This window comes from Aegilops tauschii, chromosome 5 (genome assembly GCF_002575655.3).
Source record: "Aegilops tauschii subsp. strangulata cultivar AL8/78 chromosome 5, Aet v6.0, whole genome shotgun sequence".
Taxonomy (NCBI): Eukaryota; Viridiplantae; Streptophyta; class Magnoliopsida; order Poales; family Poaceae; genus Aegilops; species Aegilops tauschii.
In genome coordinates this window covers 496020904-496037723 of record NC_053039.3, presented here as the reverse complement: position 1 = coordinate 496037723, position 16820 = coordinate 496020904, and the positions used below count along the sequence as shown (strand labels likewise).

Sequence of the window (16820 nt, the reverse complement as noted above, 5' to 3'; positions counted from 1 at the left end):
GCGAAGCGTGCTACTACGAGTCACTAGGTTTTGCGGATCGTCAGCAAGGCAAGTAACACATTGATCATACTCTTTTCATACCCAGTTTTTATGCATTAGTTCTAATCCTCAAACATTGCATGATTAGGATGTGTTTAACTTGTGGGTATTTGGGAAGTAGATGATGAGGTAGAACCTATTGCCCTGTTTATTATCAAACCTGGGAGTTACTTCTACGTTATGCTTATATTGCTATGCTATGCTCGTACACGTGGTTTGGCTGAGTGAATCAATGACAGATGTGAGATTATTAATTAATGGTTCAACTTAAGGTGGCAACTTTAATACACATCTGGGTGGATTGCTTGTGGGCACCTAGAGAATCCAGTGTTGTCCTAGGATATCCCGGAGTACCCGTGTGATCATCCTACGGTCCGCCACCCAGGCTCAAAGGGATCATAAGATTATTCATGCTAGAAACTTCCGTGTGCAGCCACAAGCTATTATGGGCTCTAGCATAGTTGAGTATGTTGCATGACCTCTTTCAGTGGTGGGCTAGCAGATGTAGAGGGAAAGTAGGTGTAATTGTCCACCCAGAGTAAAGAGTTAGTGTTTCTGAAAGACTGTGTATCGGTCATCCGTTTCTCAAACACCATGTAGTGCGAGAAATCCAACGGAGGAGATCGAGTCTTGTGGGAAAAAGTGCGCAAACCTCTGCAGAGTGTACAAACTAATCATGGTTAGCCATGTCCCCGGTTATGGACATCTTGAGTATCTGGTACTTGAATTTTTGGTTTGATCTCATCACTCTAATTTAATTTGTTGGGTTGATAATGACTACTTTAATTGGGATTGAGTTGGAGGAACCTTCTCAATGATGTTTCAACCACCATGATAGTTAGATAAAATCTATTCCTTTGTTGTAGGGAAAAATTGGCTTTTCGCAAAAACATATTAACCATAGAGCCTCCACCAGCCATATACGCATATAGAGATAGCATTTATCTGTTCATTACTCTACTGTGTTACATTGCCAGCATATTTCATGTGTTGACCCGTTTTCGGGCTGCAACGTATCATGTTGCAGACTTTTCAGACGAGGAGTAAGGTTCGCTAGGCCGTTGTCGTGCACTCAGCTATGCCGTTGGAGTTGATGGACTCACTTATCTTCCCAGCCTTCCGCTGTTATCTTACTTAGATGGCCTTAAGCCATATTTATTGTAATAAGTTCTCTTTGGAGACTATCGATGTAATAAGTGTGTGATTGCTACTCTGTTATAAATCCTTCGAGTACTGTGTGTGTCAGCATTACCGATCCAGGGATGACACTGAAGCACAGAGACTTGACCGTCTGAGGTTGGGTCGCTACACACCCGCTAGCCACCTGTGTGCGAAGCACGTCGGTAGAACCAGTCTCATGAACGTGGTCATGTAATGTTGGTCCGGGCCGCTTCATCCAACAATACAGCCGAATCAAAGTAAGACGTTGTTGGTAAGCAGTATGACTATTATCGCCCACAACTCTTTGTATTCTACTCGTGCATATAACATCTACGCATAGACCTGGCTCGGATGCCACTGTTGGGGAACGCAGTATTTCAAAAAATTTACCTACGATCACGCAAGATTTATCTAGGAGATGCATAGCAACGCGCGGGGAGAGTGTGTCTACGTACCCTCGTAGACCGAAAGCGGAAGTGTTTAGTAACGCGGTTGTTGTAGTCGAACGTCTTTGCGATCCAACTGATCCAAGCACCGAACGTACGGCACCTCCGCGATCAGCACACGTTCAGCTCGATGACGTCCCTCGAACTCTTGATCCAGTTGAGGCCGAGGAAGAGTTCCGTCAGCACGACGGCGTGGCAACGGTGATGATGAAGTTACCGGCGCAGGGCTTCGCCTAAGCACTACGACGATATGACTGAGGTGTGTAACTATGGAGGGGGGCACCGCACACGGTTAAGAGAAACTTGTGTGTTCTAGGGTGCCCCCCTGCCCCGTATATAAAGGAGGGGAGGGGAGGCCGGCCGGCCCTCTTAGGGCACACCAGGAGAGGGGAGTCCTACTAGGACTCCAAGTCCTAGTAGGATTCCACCTAAGGAAGAGGGGGAAGAAGGAAGGGAAGGAAAGGGGGCGCTGCCCCCTTCCCCTAGTCCAATTCGGACCTAGGGGCGCGGCCAGCCCCTTGTGGCCCTTCCTCTCTTCCCACTAAGGCCCGTGAAGGCCCATTAGTTCCCCCGGGGGGTTCCGATAACCCTCCGGCACTCCGATAATTATTCGGTACCTCTCGAAACTCATCCGGTGTCCGAATAACATCGTCCAATATATCAATCTTTATGCTCGTCATGTCCGTGATCTCATCCGGGACTCATAATACAAATCGTCATCGAACATTAAGCGTGCGGACGCTACGGGTTCGAGAACTATGTAGACATGACCAAGACATATCTCCGGTCAATAACCAATAGGGGAACCTGGATACTCATATTGGCTCCTACATATTCTACGAAGATCTTTATCGGTCAAACCACATAACAACATACGTTGTTCCCTTTGTCATCGGTATGTTACTTGCCCGAGATTCAATCGTCGGTATCATCATACATAGTTCAATCTCGTTACCGGCAAGTCTCTTTACTCGTTCTGTAATGCATCATCCCGTGACTAACTCATTAGTCACATTGCTTGCAAGGCTTATAGTGATGTGCATTACCGAGAGGGCCCAGAGATACCTCTCCGATACACGGAGTGACAAATCCTAATCTCGATCTATGCCAACCCAACAAACACCTTCGGAGACATCTGTAGAGTATCTTTATAATCACCCAGTTACGTTGTGACGTTTGATAGCACACAAGGTGTTCCTCCGGTATTCGAGAGTTGCATAATCTCATAGTCAGAGGAACATGTATAAGTCGTGAAGAAGGCAATAGCAATAAAACTCAACGATCATAATGCTAAGCTAACGGATGGGTCTTGTCCATCACATCATTTTCCTAATGATGTGATCCCGTTCATCAAATGACAACACATGTCTATGGTCAGGAAACTTAACCATCTTTGATTAACGAGCTAGTCAAGTAGAGGCATACTAGGGACATTCTGTTTTGTCTATGTATTCACACATGTACTAAGTTTCCGGTTAATACCATTCTAGCATGAATAATAAACATTTATCATGATATAAGAAAATATAAATAATAACTTTATTATTGCCTCTAGGGCATATTTCCTTCATTACATTTGTTCTTGAGGACATGGGAGAAGTCTTCTTATAAGTAATCATGTGAATTTGGTATTCGTTCATATTTTGATGAAATGTATGTTGTCTTTCCTCTAGTGGTGTTATGTGAACGTCGACTACATGACACTTCACCATTATTTAGGCCTAGGGGAAGGCATTGGGAAGTAATAAGTAAATGATGGGTTGCTAGAGTGACAGAAGCTTAAACCCTAGTTTATGCGTTGCTTCATCAGGGGCTGATTTGGATCCATATGTTTCATGCTATGGTTAGGTTTACCTTACTTCTTCTTTCGTAGTTGCGGATGCTTGCGAAAGGGGTTAATCATAAGTGGGAGGCTTGTCCAAGGAAGGGCAGCACCCAAGCACCAATCCACCCACATATCAAAGTATTAAAGTAACGAACGCGAATCATATGAGCATGATTAAAACTAACTTGACAACAATTCCCATGTGTCCTCGGGAGCGCTTTGCTTTATATAAGAGTTTGTCCAGGCTTGTCCTTTGTTACGAAAAGGATTGGGCCACCTTGCTGCACCTTAGTTACTTTATTTACTTGTTACTCATTACGATTTATCTTACCACAAAACTATCTGTTACCGATAATTTTAGTGCTTGCAGAGAATACCTTGCTGAAAACCACTTGTCATTTCCTTCTGCTCCTCGTTGGGTTCGGCACTCTTACTTATCGAAAGGACTACGATAGATCCCCTATACTTGTGGGTCGTCATGGAGCTCCGCTATGACCCGATCTCCTCCAACGTAGCACCCCGTCCATCCTCCCCGCATAACTAGGCTTAGCCGATGCCTACCGAAAACGCTGGCGTTGTCCTCCTCGATCTCCGCGACCCCGAGTGTTCCTACCTCAAATCCTTGCTTTGTCGGCCGCCTCGGACGATGGAGACGTCGCTGCAGTGTCTTCACGACGGACTCGACCACGCGAACGTGTTCCAGATCACCAGATGATCATCCCCTAATTCTCCCTCTCCCTGGTCTCTCTCGTCCTTGATACGCTGCTCCTTGAGCACCGCCGTAGTCGTCGCCTCCACGCCCACGGCTTCGCCATCCACTGCCATCTGCAGGCGCTTCCCCCTCACCAGTGAAGGCCGCGTCCACGACGTCGCCATCTTCTGCCATCTGCAGGCGAGCCCCCTCGCCGGCGACGGCCACCGGCTGAGCCGCGCTGGCCATGTCCATCTTAGGGAGAGAGAGGGGAGTTGAGGAGAGACAGAGAGAGTTTTTTATTTTAATTATTTTCGTTGGGGTCCACGTGCAAGTGAGATAGAGGGATGAGAGAGAGGTTTTTCTTTTATTTGTTAGAGTGGGTCCCCCATGTAAGTGGCTCATCCGGCGAGGGGCAAAAATGTCCAGAAAACACCCCGAAAACGATAAGCTCTTTGATTGGACGGTAACGGCACGGAAGGGCATTTCTATAAGTGCACCTAACGACGGAGGGGCAAATTTGAGCATGCTTCAAAATTAGAGAAAAATCTGAGTAGTGGGTTCGAGTTAGGGGCATAAATATAAATGTCCCTTGTTTCTTTTTCCCTCTTTGTCACTCCTATGCGTACAGGCGAAGGTTCTTGCACCCCACCCTCCCCCGCCCCGTCATGTTTTTTTCTTGAATTTAACAATATTCTAAGAATTTCTTGATAATTTATAAAGTTTTTTTTCACGAGAAAAATGGGACGAGCCGAAGGCGCGCCGCCATCATCGCCTCTCCCTCACCGTATCCAGGACAAACTTGTTGTAGTAGACAGTCGGTAAGTCATCTGCTAAGGCCCCACAAGACCAACACGCCAGAACAGCAACCATCATGGATGAAGAGAAGTATAGATCAGAAGGATACAACATGTAGATACACGAACAAAAACAAACAAAGACTAGATCCAAACAGATCCACCGAAGTCAAGCACCGACCGAATTCCACGAGATCCGCCGAAGACACGCCTCCACACACACCCTCCGATAAAGATAAGACGCATCATCGAAACTAGGGCTAGGCGAGGAAATTCCATCTTCAAAGAGTTGCCGCCACATCATCTTGAGGACACAAAAATACATGAACTCACAAAAGCACTTAGAAATAGAGCAAGATCCATGTTACCTACAAGGGTCAGGGTCCACTGCACCGCACCTTCATGGCCCTAGGGCCATCAGAGACAAGGCGGACCGGCAGCGGGAGGCAAAGGAACCATAAGCTTTTGTTTTCTTGGATAGAAGGCGGCGGCTGCATTCCCCAAAATAGATGCTTGCCACCCCACTCCGCCATGTTGCTTACTAGCACTAACTATGTTGAATCAGCTTGCCTTTCGTTTCTGTTTTTTATTTTGTTTTGCAGCAACTGTTATTTTTCAGGGTTTTTTTTTATAAAAACTGTTATTTTTCGTTAGTTGCAAATACTAACCAATTTGACACCTATGTTTATAAACTTGCTCAGCACTAAATGCATGGTTGCTTCTTCTTTTTTGTTAATCTGTGAGATAGAATACAGAAAAGAAGAAGAAAAGGGAAGATAGCCGAAATGGTACAAGACCTTTGCGAAGGAATCGCACACAAGTTGTGCGCTAGTTCGTGGGGGGGCTTTCAGTAGGCTCGATGCGAACGAACCAGAGACAAGTGCGGTGCTAGCACTTGGTATAAGTGGTAAGCTACAAACCAGGAAGACAGATGGCCGAGCACTTAAGCATCCTTTTGCTCGCGTGTTGCCGTGCAACCTTTCAGCCAATAAAAGGTGAATGTGAGGCCTCAGAATTCGCAGGCATGTGTACGTATTTCCTAACATATGCAAAAAACTTGAGCTCTTGTTCTCAGAAAGTGAAGGAGTGGGAGGCCTTTATCTTGTTCATCAGATTCTTCAACTTCATGTTTTAGCCGCTGCCACTGCATGTGTACGTTATTTGGACAAGCATAAAGGCTATAAACAAGCAACAAAAAGGATGAAAGACAGTTCAAATCTTAGCTAAACCAGACCAAGTCGTCAACTAGCCGGGCAAGCTTTACCTTATGCGGCTTAGAGCAGCAATTGCTTGAAGAGCACTGTGAATCATGTCTTCGTTGCGATCAATCTCCCGCTTCACTGCATCACCCGTGGGTTTGTCACCAATAGTTTCCTCAAGGGGTTCAACTAACGAGTCCAAAACTGGAACAGGGTAATAATACTAATATTAGGAAAGGCGTTCGCCACATATGAAACATCCCTTTTGAAGGTCCTTCATTATAACAAACCTGCTAGAACAGCGTAGGGGCACTTGTCTGCTAGCTTTGAGAGAATCAGATGGCAGGGCACTTTTACATCATAATGATCTGCAATAAGCAGTACGATGCACAACTGATTACCATGTTCTGTTGAAAATAAACATTCCACAAGATTATTATAATATAGGTGATATACCATCTTAGGGTTCAGAAAGAAACACAAGAGAAATACATTATAATTAATAATGTGGAACCATATATCTTGAGAAAACCCAAAAAAAACTAAGCTATAAGTGTAAAATTATCTTGTCATAACAATAAAGTTAAGTTTAACATCACCGGTTCTATGCGGTCCAGGCCAAGGAATCATGTGCCTTCACTTGGCCAATTATTTGGCAAGAACCCATGCGAGGAATGGCTGGGGGCAGTCATAGCCAAAGAAACTGGCACCGAACTAAGCCAGAGGAAAAATACAATGGTCTGCCCATTTCATGGTAGGGCTAATCCAGGCACCAACCAAACACACTCAAAATGCCATGACGAAATATATAATGTCTTAAATATACTTACCACCTAAACCAGATAAGAGGAAAGGAACGATGAAGGACGACGGATTCACTTGATCAAGACAACTACTCCCTCCGTCCGGAAAAAGTTGTCCGCACCTTAGTTCATTTGTAATTTTGTGAAAAAAACCCTTCCACCTTTTAAACTGTTGCTAATCAGCCCCCCACTGCTTCTTCCTCCTTCCTCCGTCGCCCGCCCGCACCGTGGTCGCCCCAGCCACCACCGGCACCAGCTGTCGGGCCCAGAGCTCGACGACGGCCAACCTGCGCCGGCCACACAGAGACTGCTCAAGCTCCTGCTGCTCCGTGTTCATCGAGAAGAACTGGAGCCCCCACCAGCCAGGCCCTGGCCCCCGATCCGGACCCCAATCCGCCCCCCGGCAGCGAGGCCCTGGCCGTGCTCTTCCTCCGTGCCTCTGGACTGCCCGCGGACTTCGCCGCCGCCGGCCACGAGATCACCGGGAAAGACGAGGATGAGGGGTACGTGACGGCCGCGTCCAGGGGCGGGAGCAGCACGGCCGCGTCCCGGAGGAGGGAGGAGTTCCAGGGGCTCGAGGAGTAGGACGGCTACAGTGACGCCGGCCCGCCCAGTCCCAGCAGCAGCGGCTACGCCGGCGAGCAGGGGAAGAAGAAGGTCCTGCTCTTGCTGCTGTTGCTCCTCCGGCCAGAGCTCCTCTGCAGGACCGTCGGCTGCTGGTGGTGGTGGTGGTGGACGCCTCTGCTGCCACCCCTCTGCCCGTGCACGTGGCAGTGCTGCTACTCCTCTGCCCTGCTCCTTGTGCTGCCGCTAGAGCTTGTGTTCCTCAGGAAGAAGGATGTAAAATTCAGTTAAAATTTCAGGGTTCAATTAATCTGTACTCCAAAAATTTACTGTGTAATTTCAGCAATGCAGCATTGAGCCTGAACCTTTTTGACAGTACACAAGTTTGAATTGTGAGTAATATCCTAATCTGTATAGTGACTGTAAATTGTCCCAGTGATGCATTCCCAAGTTTCAGAAATCCCAGAAACAGTTAACAGTTTCAGTTAACTGTTTTTCAGACAAAACGGAATTTACCAAGTTGTTGCTGCACCCGTTTAGTCCTATTATCATCACTTGTCACTAGATCTAGTGGTAGATCAAATTTCAGTCACGATGTCTATATTAATAAGAAAACAAAAAGGAACAAGTCTGTGAGGATGATATCTCTACTGCTTGCTTTACGTCAATGTTTTAAACTTTTGTTAGCTCGCAGCTCCTGAAGGTTCAGACTTTTGTTGGATTAAAAGCTTCTTGCTAAATTATTGGATTAGATTATAAATGCCATGCAACTTCTTGGATTAAGCTGTAGTAGTTTGATGTTGACCCTCCTCCTACATGACACTGGACAATTGAATTGTTGTTGACCCTCCTCCTACATTACATTGGACAATTGGACATGTACTGAAGGAGTACTCCAGTAGGAGTGCATGTACAGGTTCAGTAAAGTGCTATGGTTGTCGAAAGTGTTAGGAAAAAAGTGCTATGGTGATGGACTAAGCAATCAACCTGAAATTAAATCTCCTTTTATGCCTTTTAATGCTCCCTGTGTGCATTCTTTTGTAATCTTGATCAATTGATCAATCTTACTGTTATGACCGGCATATTAGGGGCTTAGCCCAGTGGGCGGTGGCCCAAGTTATCTTATTGTTATTAGGGGTTTAGTCCAATTATCTTATCGTTATTAGGGTCGTTTGCTTAGGAGTCAAGTAAACTTCTCTATATAAGGGGAGGAGATGTATCAATCTAATCAAGCAAGAAGCAATCATTATTTGCTCGGCTTCCCTTAGGGAGCCGGGAGACCTAACCCTAGCCGCCTTTTGCGCCGCCGCCGCCTCTTCTCCACCACGCAAGGACGGCGCCCAAGCCGCCGGCCGCTGCGCCCTCGTCCTCGTCTTCCTCCATCTTTCCCTACAATCTCCGCCCTAGAACCGGCAGAACCCTAGCTCCTAACACTTACACACTGAGCATTGTACCATTTGGTCAGTTCAGACTTTATGCATTTCCACACTCCATTTGTACAGACTCCATTTCCATAATTGCTCCAGGAACAACCATTAGAAAGAAGAAAATGTTTAGGTTCTGTTAACAATCAGGTTCTGTTAACTGAGCATGTTTAGGTAATTTATTTGAATTACTTGGAATTATTTGGATTTATTTGAATTACTTGGAATTATTTGAAAAGACTAGCCCTACTGCAAAAAATTCATTACATGAGTACACTGTAGGACAACATTAATCAAATTTCATTACATGACCTTTCTGAATTTTGTCATGGTTTCAGACCTAACTAGCACAACTTGACCCATTCACCACAACTGTCCCAATTCAAACAATTTGGAATTTCTTAATTCATCTACAGAGTGGCCACACTAGGAGTACTTGCTTCTTAATTTTGGCATTTTCTAATTTTTTACTAGGACTAGTTTCTAATCTGAATTTTTATGTCTTAACTTGGGCTGCTTGAGCCTTCCACCATTTTAACAAAAAAAAGGATAAATAAATCCTTCAAGGCGTCCAAATTAACATCAGCATCAGTACTGTCAATACATTAACGGCAACACTTTTTTTCTTTCTGAAATCAATACTCAAACTTTCGAAGAACAGCCTATATGTTTTGTTCAATACACAGATGAATATGCGTTGACAATTGAAATGCAGAAACACAAAATGGCAGAATCTTACTGCACATAATGTTAACATAATGGCAGAATCTTACTGCACTAAATGGCAGAATCTTACTGCACATTATTTTGCTTCAGAGACAAATGGTTCCAAAAAGATCAAAATTCCAGACTTTGGGCACGAGGAGAAGGACCTACAGACTTGCAGAGCACTTGGGCACTTGGACATGGAGGAGGAGCCTGGGATGTTGAGGAGGAGCCGTCGTCGTCAGGGTTATGCGCATGATTGACTGAAATGATATGCGCATGGGCATCAGCATGGGAATTAACTCACTTCCATAGCAGTAACTTAAAAGAAACATTTGTTAATTAACTAAAATTAAGTTAACAAAAAGGAAGGCATGGGCATGGGCAAGTTAACTCAAAAGGAAAGTACAGTAAGGAGTCATCTCAAAATTCTAACAGTTGATACAATGCTCACACTAGTGAACTGGGATTAAAGATTCAGTTTTTATGCACTGTACTGACATTGTCATTGTGGTTTCACTGAAATAAAGGTTCAATGTTCATGGCCTATAGGAGTATTCAGTGTCATTGGGATCAGACTACCATAACCACGGGCAGGTCGGCTGGAAGGACGGCGCGACGGCGGCGCCGTTCTGGTGATCCAACCTGCTCAGCTCGCTCGCCACAGACATCTTCCATGGGCTGTTGCAGGAAGGGAAGACCGGAGGACCACAGGTCAATGGGGATCCGCACCCGCATCCCAAAAGGAGAGGGGAGAGGATGATAGCGCAGCTCGTTGGTGAATCCATGAGCGACCCCGTGTCGTCCGTAGCACGGCGACGAGGCAGTCGAGGAAGGGGATGGGGAAAAGGTGGGAAATTTAGGGATGGGGAAAGGGGAACGGGGGAGGTGCGTGGGGGAGAGGGGAGCTGCGCGGGGAACGGTGAAGCTTCGTGGCGCGGCGTGGTGGAGCTGCAAGGTGTCGCCGGCGTCGCGGAGAAACGGTGGAGCGGCGCGGCGGAACGGCATGGTGGTGATGCGCGAAGTGGAGCTGCGCTGTGTCGGAGACGATGGACCGCGGGTTTGGTCGGAGAAAGCTAAAGGTTTTTTTCGCAAAATGACCACGGTGACAACTTTTTCCGGACGGTGGGAGTATCCAGCAATGTGTCCACACATTCAAAGGCAGCTTTCCTAAGTTCAAGCCCATCATCAACGACGTGCTCGAAAGGCCCTAGATCAACTGTCCTGACCAATTCTTGCTGCAAAGAAGGAAATCATTACTGTACTTCCTAGCTGTGAATTACATGTAACACCGCCAGATCATAACTAATGAAAGGAAATAAGCAACCAAACCAGAAAACAATACCTTCACAACAGTCTGGTCATACAAAAGAGGCAGCAGTTCAGGAACAAGACCTTTGATCAAATTTGGCTTGTTGTGGGCAGCTGTACTCAGCGCTAGGATAGCTGCACGTCTCACATGCTGCAAGTGTAAACAATAAATGTAATTTGTCATCTTCAAATCTTTCTTTAGGAACATTGGTTAGTAAGGATGTAAATACTATTTCAAGTAAAATTACCATGTCACTATCTTTGATTAACATAAGGAAAGTAGAAATCTCAGAGTACATGATTGCATCTATCTTTCCAGGCCGTTCAACAATTGAATATTTTATAGCAATGGCAACCGTAACCCTTGTGTTTGCTGCTGGGCTAGATGTGCATTCCTACAAAATTATATGAAATGCCGCATTAGATCTCATATCATGGAGTAAATGAAACATGGGGTGTAACTTTGTTAATTGTCGACACTTCACACCTTCAGAACAGGGATTAGTTTGTTAGGTTCAATAAGTGCAATTTTGCCTAAACACTCAGCAACCACATCCTGAACTCCTTCGTCCTCACTTTTGCAGTGATTAAAGAGCAACGCCAATATCTTCACAATGTTTGAGTCCTGGAGCTCATCCTGGCCAGTATGATCAACAGACTGCCATGCAATTACCTAACAGGTTTTGCATAAGAGCACAAAATTAAACAGCAGTCTTATGGGAGGTGCCTTTTAGAAAAATGAATTCATTAGAAACCTGCCTCTTTCAGTGAATGAAGCAAGAGATACGGATTCTTCTGTTGATTGTCAATCTGATCCAAGATAAATGGCAAATACTTGGATAGATTGCCAACAGCAATGTTTCCGAGAGCGTACGATGCTGCAGATTTTATCTCCTCAAAAGGTGACTGGAATGATTCAATTACAGTGTTCTCAATTTGAACATGGTTGCTGAGGTCCTTCCTTCTTCCAATTTCTCCCAAACATAACAAGGCAATGTGTTGTTTAGCCTGGAAAACAAATTATACGTAATTACCAAATGACAAAGGGAAGGGCATAATTTACCTTCGAGTCAAACATAGGTATGCAGTTAACCGATGGCAAATAATAAAGATCTGCAGACGCCCATCATAACCAAGCACTAATCCTACCATTAAGTAATTAATATTTGACTAATTACAGTTTAATATTTCAAAAATCATTAGACTATAGAGCACCAATAGCAGCAGACACATAATAATATAAGAACAGCGGAACGCATAGGAAACAAATAGACAGCATCCCAATAAAGCTAACTTGCATGAAGCAAGGCATGTTATGTCAACGATCGCAAGTATGACATACAGATATAAATGTGCAAATCTGGTGAACAAAACGCATGCATGATCAGGAAAAGCCTTACAGTATCAGTAGAACTGTCATCATTTAGAATGCCTTCGAGCATTTCAATAGTCAATGCACACTTCTGATCACCAGCTGCTAAGCATAGCACAGCAACACACTGTGCAATAGAGGATAGTGCCTGTGCTGTGATTGTTTGGCAGTGGAAATAAGGGAGTCCAACAAAGTTTCAAAGGTTGTATTTGCAGACTGGACCAGTGCAGTAAAAAACTTCTGCAGCGCCTGTAACAGAAACAATGTCCTCCGCCAATTGAGGAATAAGAAGAAATCAAGTATTTATAGTTAATATGAGAATATTATACCTCTAGTGCTCGTCCTTGCAACAAAGCACTCCTGATCAAAATAAGGGCCTGAGGCAAAACTTTATGTCTCACAGCTAAACCAACATTTTGGAAGGAACTTCTGTCGACCATTATTGTGCGACAGAGTTCCAACACAAGAACAGACATATGCAAGTCGATGTCACTGCCACAATAGATAATCCAACATCAGTCATCATGGTAGGCAGAAATCGGAGAGTTGTTGAAGAAAGCTAAGGAAGAAAAAAAAAACCTTATAAGAATAGATAGTTCAGCTATTATAGTCTCATAAGAGGACAGGCCAATTTGATCCCCATATGTAACAACCAGAGAATTTAGGGTTCCCGTTGTTGCCTGCCTAAGGGCTCTGTTATCCTGTTGAAGGGGGGAAATAAAATAAAAAACTTAGTCTTCAGTTTTGATGCCCTGTTTAACATATAGGATGTTTCAACTTACAAAATCAAAACAAACAATGCGTATATATTATATATCTACCTTTCGAAGGAAAGTTGCAAGGTCAGAAACGACACGGTCCAGGACACATTAAAGATCAATCCGAAGAGGTGAATTCGCAAGCACCGCAAATGCCTGTAAAGGAATGAACATTTTGAAAATGCAACAGAACCAAAAAAAGCAGTGAACAGGCATGCAATCACCTAGTACAGGAAAACAGAGAGTAAACATAACAGTCTGAAGACGCCACCAGTGGGCATTAAGCAAATGATGACAGGGTATACAACTAAACTTGTGGACAAGACCCACACAAATATATTGGTACTCCCTCCGTCCCATAATATAAGAGCTTTTTTGGCACTGTGCCAAAAACGCTCTTATATTATGGGACGGAGGGAGTATATTATACGAGTAGTATATAATTAACGGTATCTTTACACCAATGAACCCGCCACAAAACCATCTCTGTCCCAGCAACTCAGCAAGATGCACTGATCAAAACATTTTCATTTGTTTTTTTCTACCATTGACTAGAATACTGAAATTCAACTCAACATTAACCATAATGTCCCTATTAGTTTTGTTCTGAAGGTGCAGTTGATTGCTTACAGTATCCCCCCCCCCCCCCCCTAGTTTGTCTCCGGTTTACACGCTGCGGTCCGGACGTATGTGGGTGGTTGGATCAACGTTGAAGATGCCCTTACGAAGCAAACGAAATTAGTTCCCCTACACTATCTCTCTTGTATTATTTATGGCTCACTAACGTTACTAATGCTTTATTGCAACTATGGTAGAAGTTTAGAATCGTGCAAATGTATGTGCCTGCAGTTTGGTTTCAGGCCAACAACTATCCATCGTTAGTAGTTCCAGCTTTCAAATGCAGATCAACAGTTAATTATAGGCATCATGCACTCTATGCTTTCCGAATGAATTGTTTGCTCTAAATATATTCTGAGCACTATTTATGCAATGTTCTGTAAAAAATATGAACTTGTGCACATTAAACAATGTAGAAAAACAAATCGTGTTGCTTGTCATGAAATTGTGAGATGACGACCAAGAGAGCGTGAAGTTAAAGCTATGCTACGTGAGAGGAATCAAAGTGGCATGTGTATATAAATCATTGTGGCTACTTCGCTCAACCACCCATCATAAATCAAAATCATTTCATCTGCCAACTTGGATTTTACTTTGTCCATATATACATGTCAATATCCAAGCCACTTCATGTGAGGTTGCTCAACTACATGATTTTTCTATTTGCTTGGTTGTTCTCAACTTAGGCCCTGTTCGGCAACACTCCACTCCTCCGACGGAGCGGAGCGCCGGGTTAGCAGCTCCCCAAATTACAACTACATGCTGCTTCGCTCCGGAGCGGAGTTGCGGAGCGAAGGGGTTTCAAATAGGCTCTTAGTTTATTAATTTGACAGAGCAGTAGAGCCTACCACAACCACACCAGGATCGATCTAACCTGGTGCGGTTTCACCTATTGCTGAAACTGTGAAACTCTCCCTAAAGCATAGTACAACCACCCAAGTACTCTATTTACACACGATATGCGACATGTGTGTCGGTGCTAACATGCACACACTTCATCGAAAATACGGAAATGGGTGGCATCAGAAAAACATCTTTGGCTTATGTCCTTACAGTTCTAGAGAGATTGTGCCCACCGGCAATCACGACGCACAGCTTCGTTCGGGCCAGCTGAACTCCTAACTTTATTTGCAAGGACGGACTGTCGGCCTTGAGACGAGTAGCTGCTGGAGAGCCAAAGCACCAAGCAATATTTAGTGAGTCTTTTTGACGAAGACCATTTACTTGCGCGTGCCTTAGTCGTACTTGGAGCATGCCAGATACAATTTGTATTGCCTTGTACTCACAACCCAGCGCAAGGAATCTACGTCTTTTGTTGATCGAGCCGCTAGCTACTCCCTCCGTTTTTATTTAGTCTGCGTATTAGTTTTGATCAAAGTCAAGCTTTGTAAATTTTGACAAAAGTTTATAAACAAAAATATTGCTCCCTCTTTTCCAAAATCTAAGACGCGGATTGACTTTTCTGGTCTTTGTTGCATTACTTTGCCTGTAATTTTCACATACTGTATGTCTGTAAAATTAGCATATAGACACATGGCATAAAAGAAATATCTTTTCTTGCGGGTGTCGCATAAAATTATTTTGTAAGTCAAATACGACGATGTCATTTAGGCATTTTCAATCTATGTACTTTGATATATATCGGTGGTCAAAGTCATGCATCAAAGACTATGCAAAGTCAACCACGCCTCATATTTCGGGAAGGAGGGAGTAACATATATACATTAACAAATCAATATTCATTAGATTCATGATTGGATGTACTTTCACATCATATAGATTTGTTATGGTAAATGTTTATATATTTTTTTATACACTTGATCAAACTTTAGTCAAACATAATAAGCAGAGTAAATGAAAACGAAGGGAGTACATTGCAGTATGGTTTAACAAAAAAAATTTCCAACAACAACAGATTTCTTATTGTGGTATCAGTTCACCATGGTTGTTGTCTTTGTGTGGTTTGACCGCGATAAAATAGTTTAAAGTGATTCATTTTGCACTAGTTTTTGTAAGTGCTCGCTGTATATAATTCGTACGAGGTTTCTGTACGTATATAAATGGAAAGTGTTCGCATGGTTCGCGTGCGTACGTGAGCGCATGTGCATGTGTGTTTCAATCAGTAAAATAAACGTGTGCTTATGTTCCAGCCACCCTACAGATCCCTTGGCATCGCCGTGATAATGTCACCCAATGTGGTCTTCTCCAAATCCATATCCATGATGACTTCGTCCTTCTCGATCGGCACCATACTTCTGGGTCAATCTAACGTGTTACATGCGTCAGATGGCAAGTTGGCCTCCGGCATCCGGGCGGTTGTTATGAATGTCACTCTGAAATTGTCATATGCAAAGTTTCAGCCGTGTCATTTTTAGTTTACCATTGTGCTGACGCCACCATATAATGCTCTGACAAGGTCATCAAGGTATCGCAGTTTCAGTTTAGCAGTGCATTCCAAGTTGACGTCCTCCATCTCCTCGGTCCGTTCTCCTTAATTTCCTTATGACCATTTACAAGGTTACTTTGGAGAGTCCAAGATTAGTTACTGGTCACCTCGTGGACAGTCCAAGATTATTTTCTAAACCAACATGCAACTTGACACGGTGTATCCATTGTTAGCATGCAGTTTTAGTTTTCAAATGCAGAACAACAGTTACAAGCATCATGCACTCTAGGCTTTCTCAATGAATGATTCGCTATAAGCATATTCTGAGCGCTATTTATGTAGTGCTTCGTGTGACAGAAATATGAACTTGTCCGCACAGAAGAAGGTAGAAGAACGAATTTTGTTGCTTGCCATGCAACTGCGATATGATGCCCAAGACGGAGTGTCGTTAAAGCTATGCTATGTGAGAGGAATGAAAGTGGCATGTGTATATATAAATCAATGTGGCTACGTTTCTCAACCACCGATCATGAATTAAAACTATTTCATCTACCAACTTGGATTTTTGCTATGTCTTCTATATATACATGTCAATATCCAAGACACTTTATCTGAGGTCACTCAGCTGCATGATTTTTCCATCTTCTTGATTGTTCTCACCTTAGTTTATTAATTTGACGGAGCAGCAGAGCCTACCACAACCCACACCAGGACCGATCTG

The 16820-nt window shown here is 43.9% G+C and overlaps 1 protein-coding gene and 1 pseudogene across 1 annotated transcript; both read right to left on the bottom strand.

Moving 5' to 3' along the window:
- Positions 1-5022: 5022 nt before the first annotated feature.
- LOC141020606 (cullin-associated NEDD8-dissociated protein 1-like) lies at positions 5023-9913 on the bottom strand. The gene is made up of 4 exons (XM_073498243.1): positions 9826-9913; positions 6449-6526; positions 6224-6362; positions 5023-6103 (listed from the first exon to the last, which is right to left on the bottom strand). The coding sequence occupies exons 1-4, from the start codon at positions 9854-9856 to the stop codon at positions 6091-6093; spliced, it is 261 nt and encodes an 86-aa protein (XP_073354344.1). The 5' UTR covers positions 9857-9913; the 3' UTR covers positions 5023-6090.
- LOC109766033 (cullin-associated NEDD8-dissociated protein 1-like) lies at positions 6850-16186 on the bottom strand (annotated as a pseudogene).
- Between the last annotated feature and the right edge of the window lie 634 nt (positions 16187-16820).

What these genes read in the sequence shown, in the direction of transcription:
- LOC141020606 (XM_073498243.1), bottom strand. Translation starts at nt 9,856, where the DNA reads ATGTCCAAGTGCCCAAGTGCTCTGCAAGTCT. An exon ending in CCCAAGTGCTCTGCAAGTCT is followed by an intron (nt 6,527 to 9,825) that starts GTAGGTCCTTCT and finishes TGCTTATTGCAG; the next exon opens with ATCATTATGATGTAAAAGTG. An exon ending in CCCCTACGCTGTTCTAGCAG is followed by an intron (nt 6,363 to 6,448) that starts GTTTGTTATAAT and finishes ACCCTGTTCCAG; the next exon opens with TTTTGGACTCGTTAGTTGAA.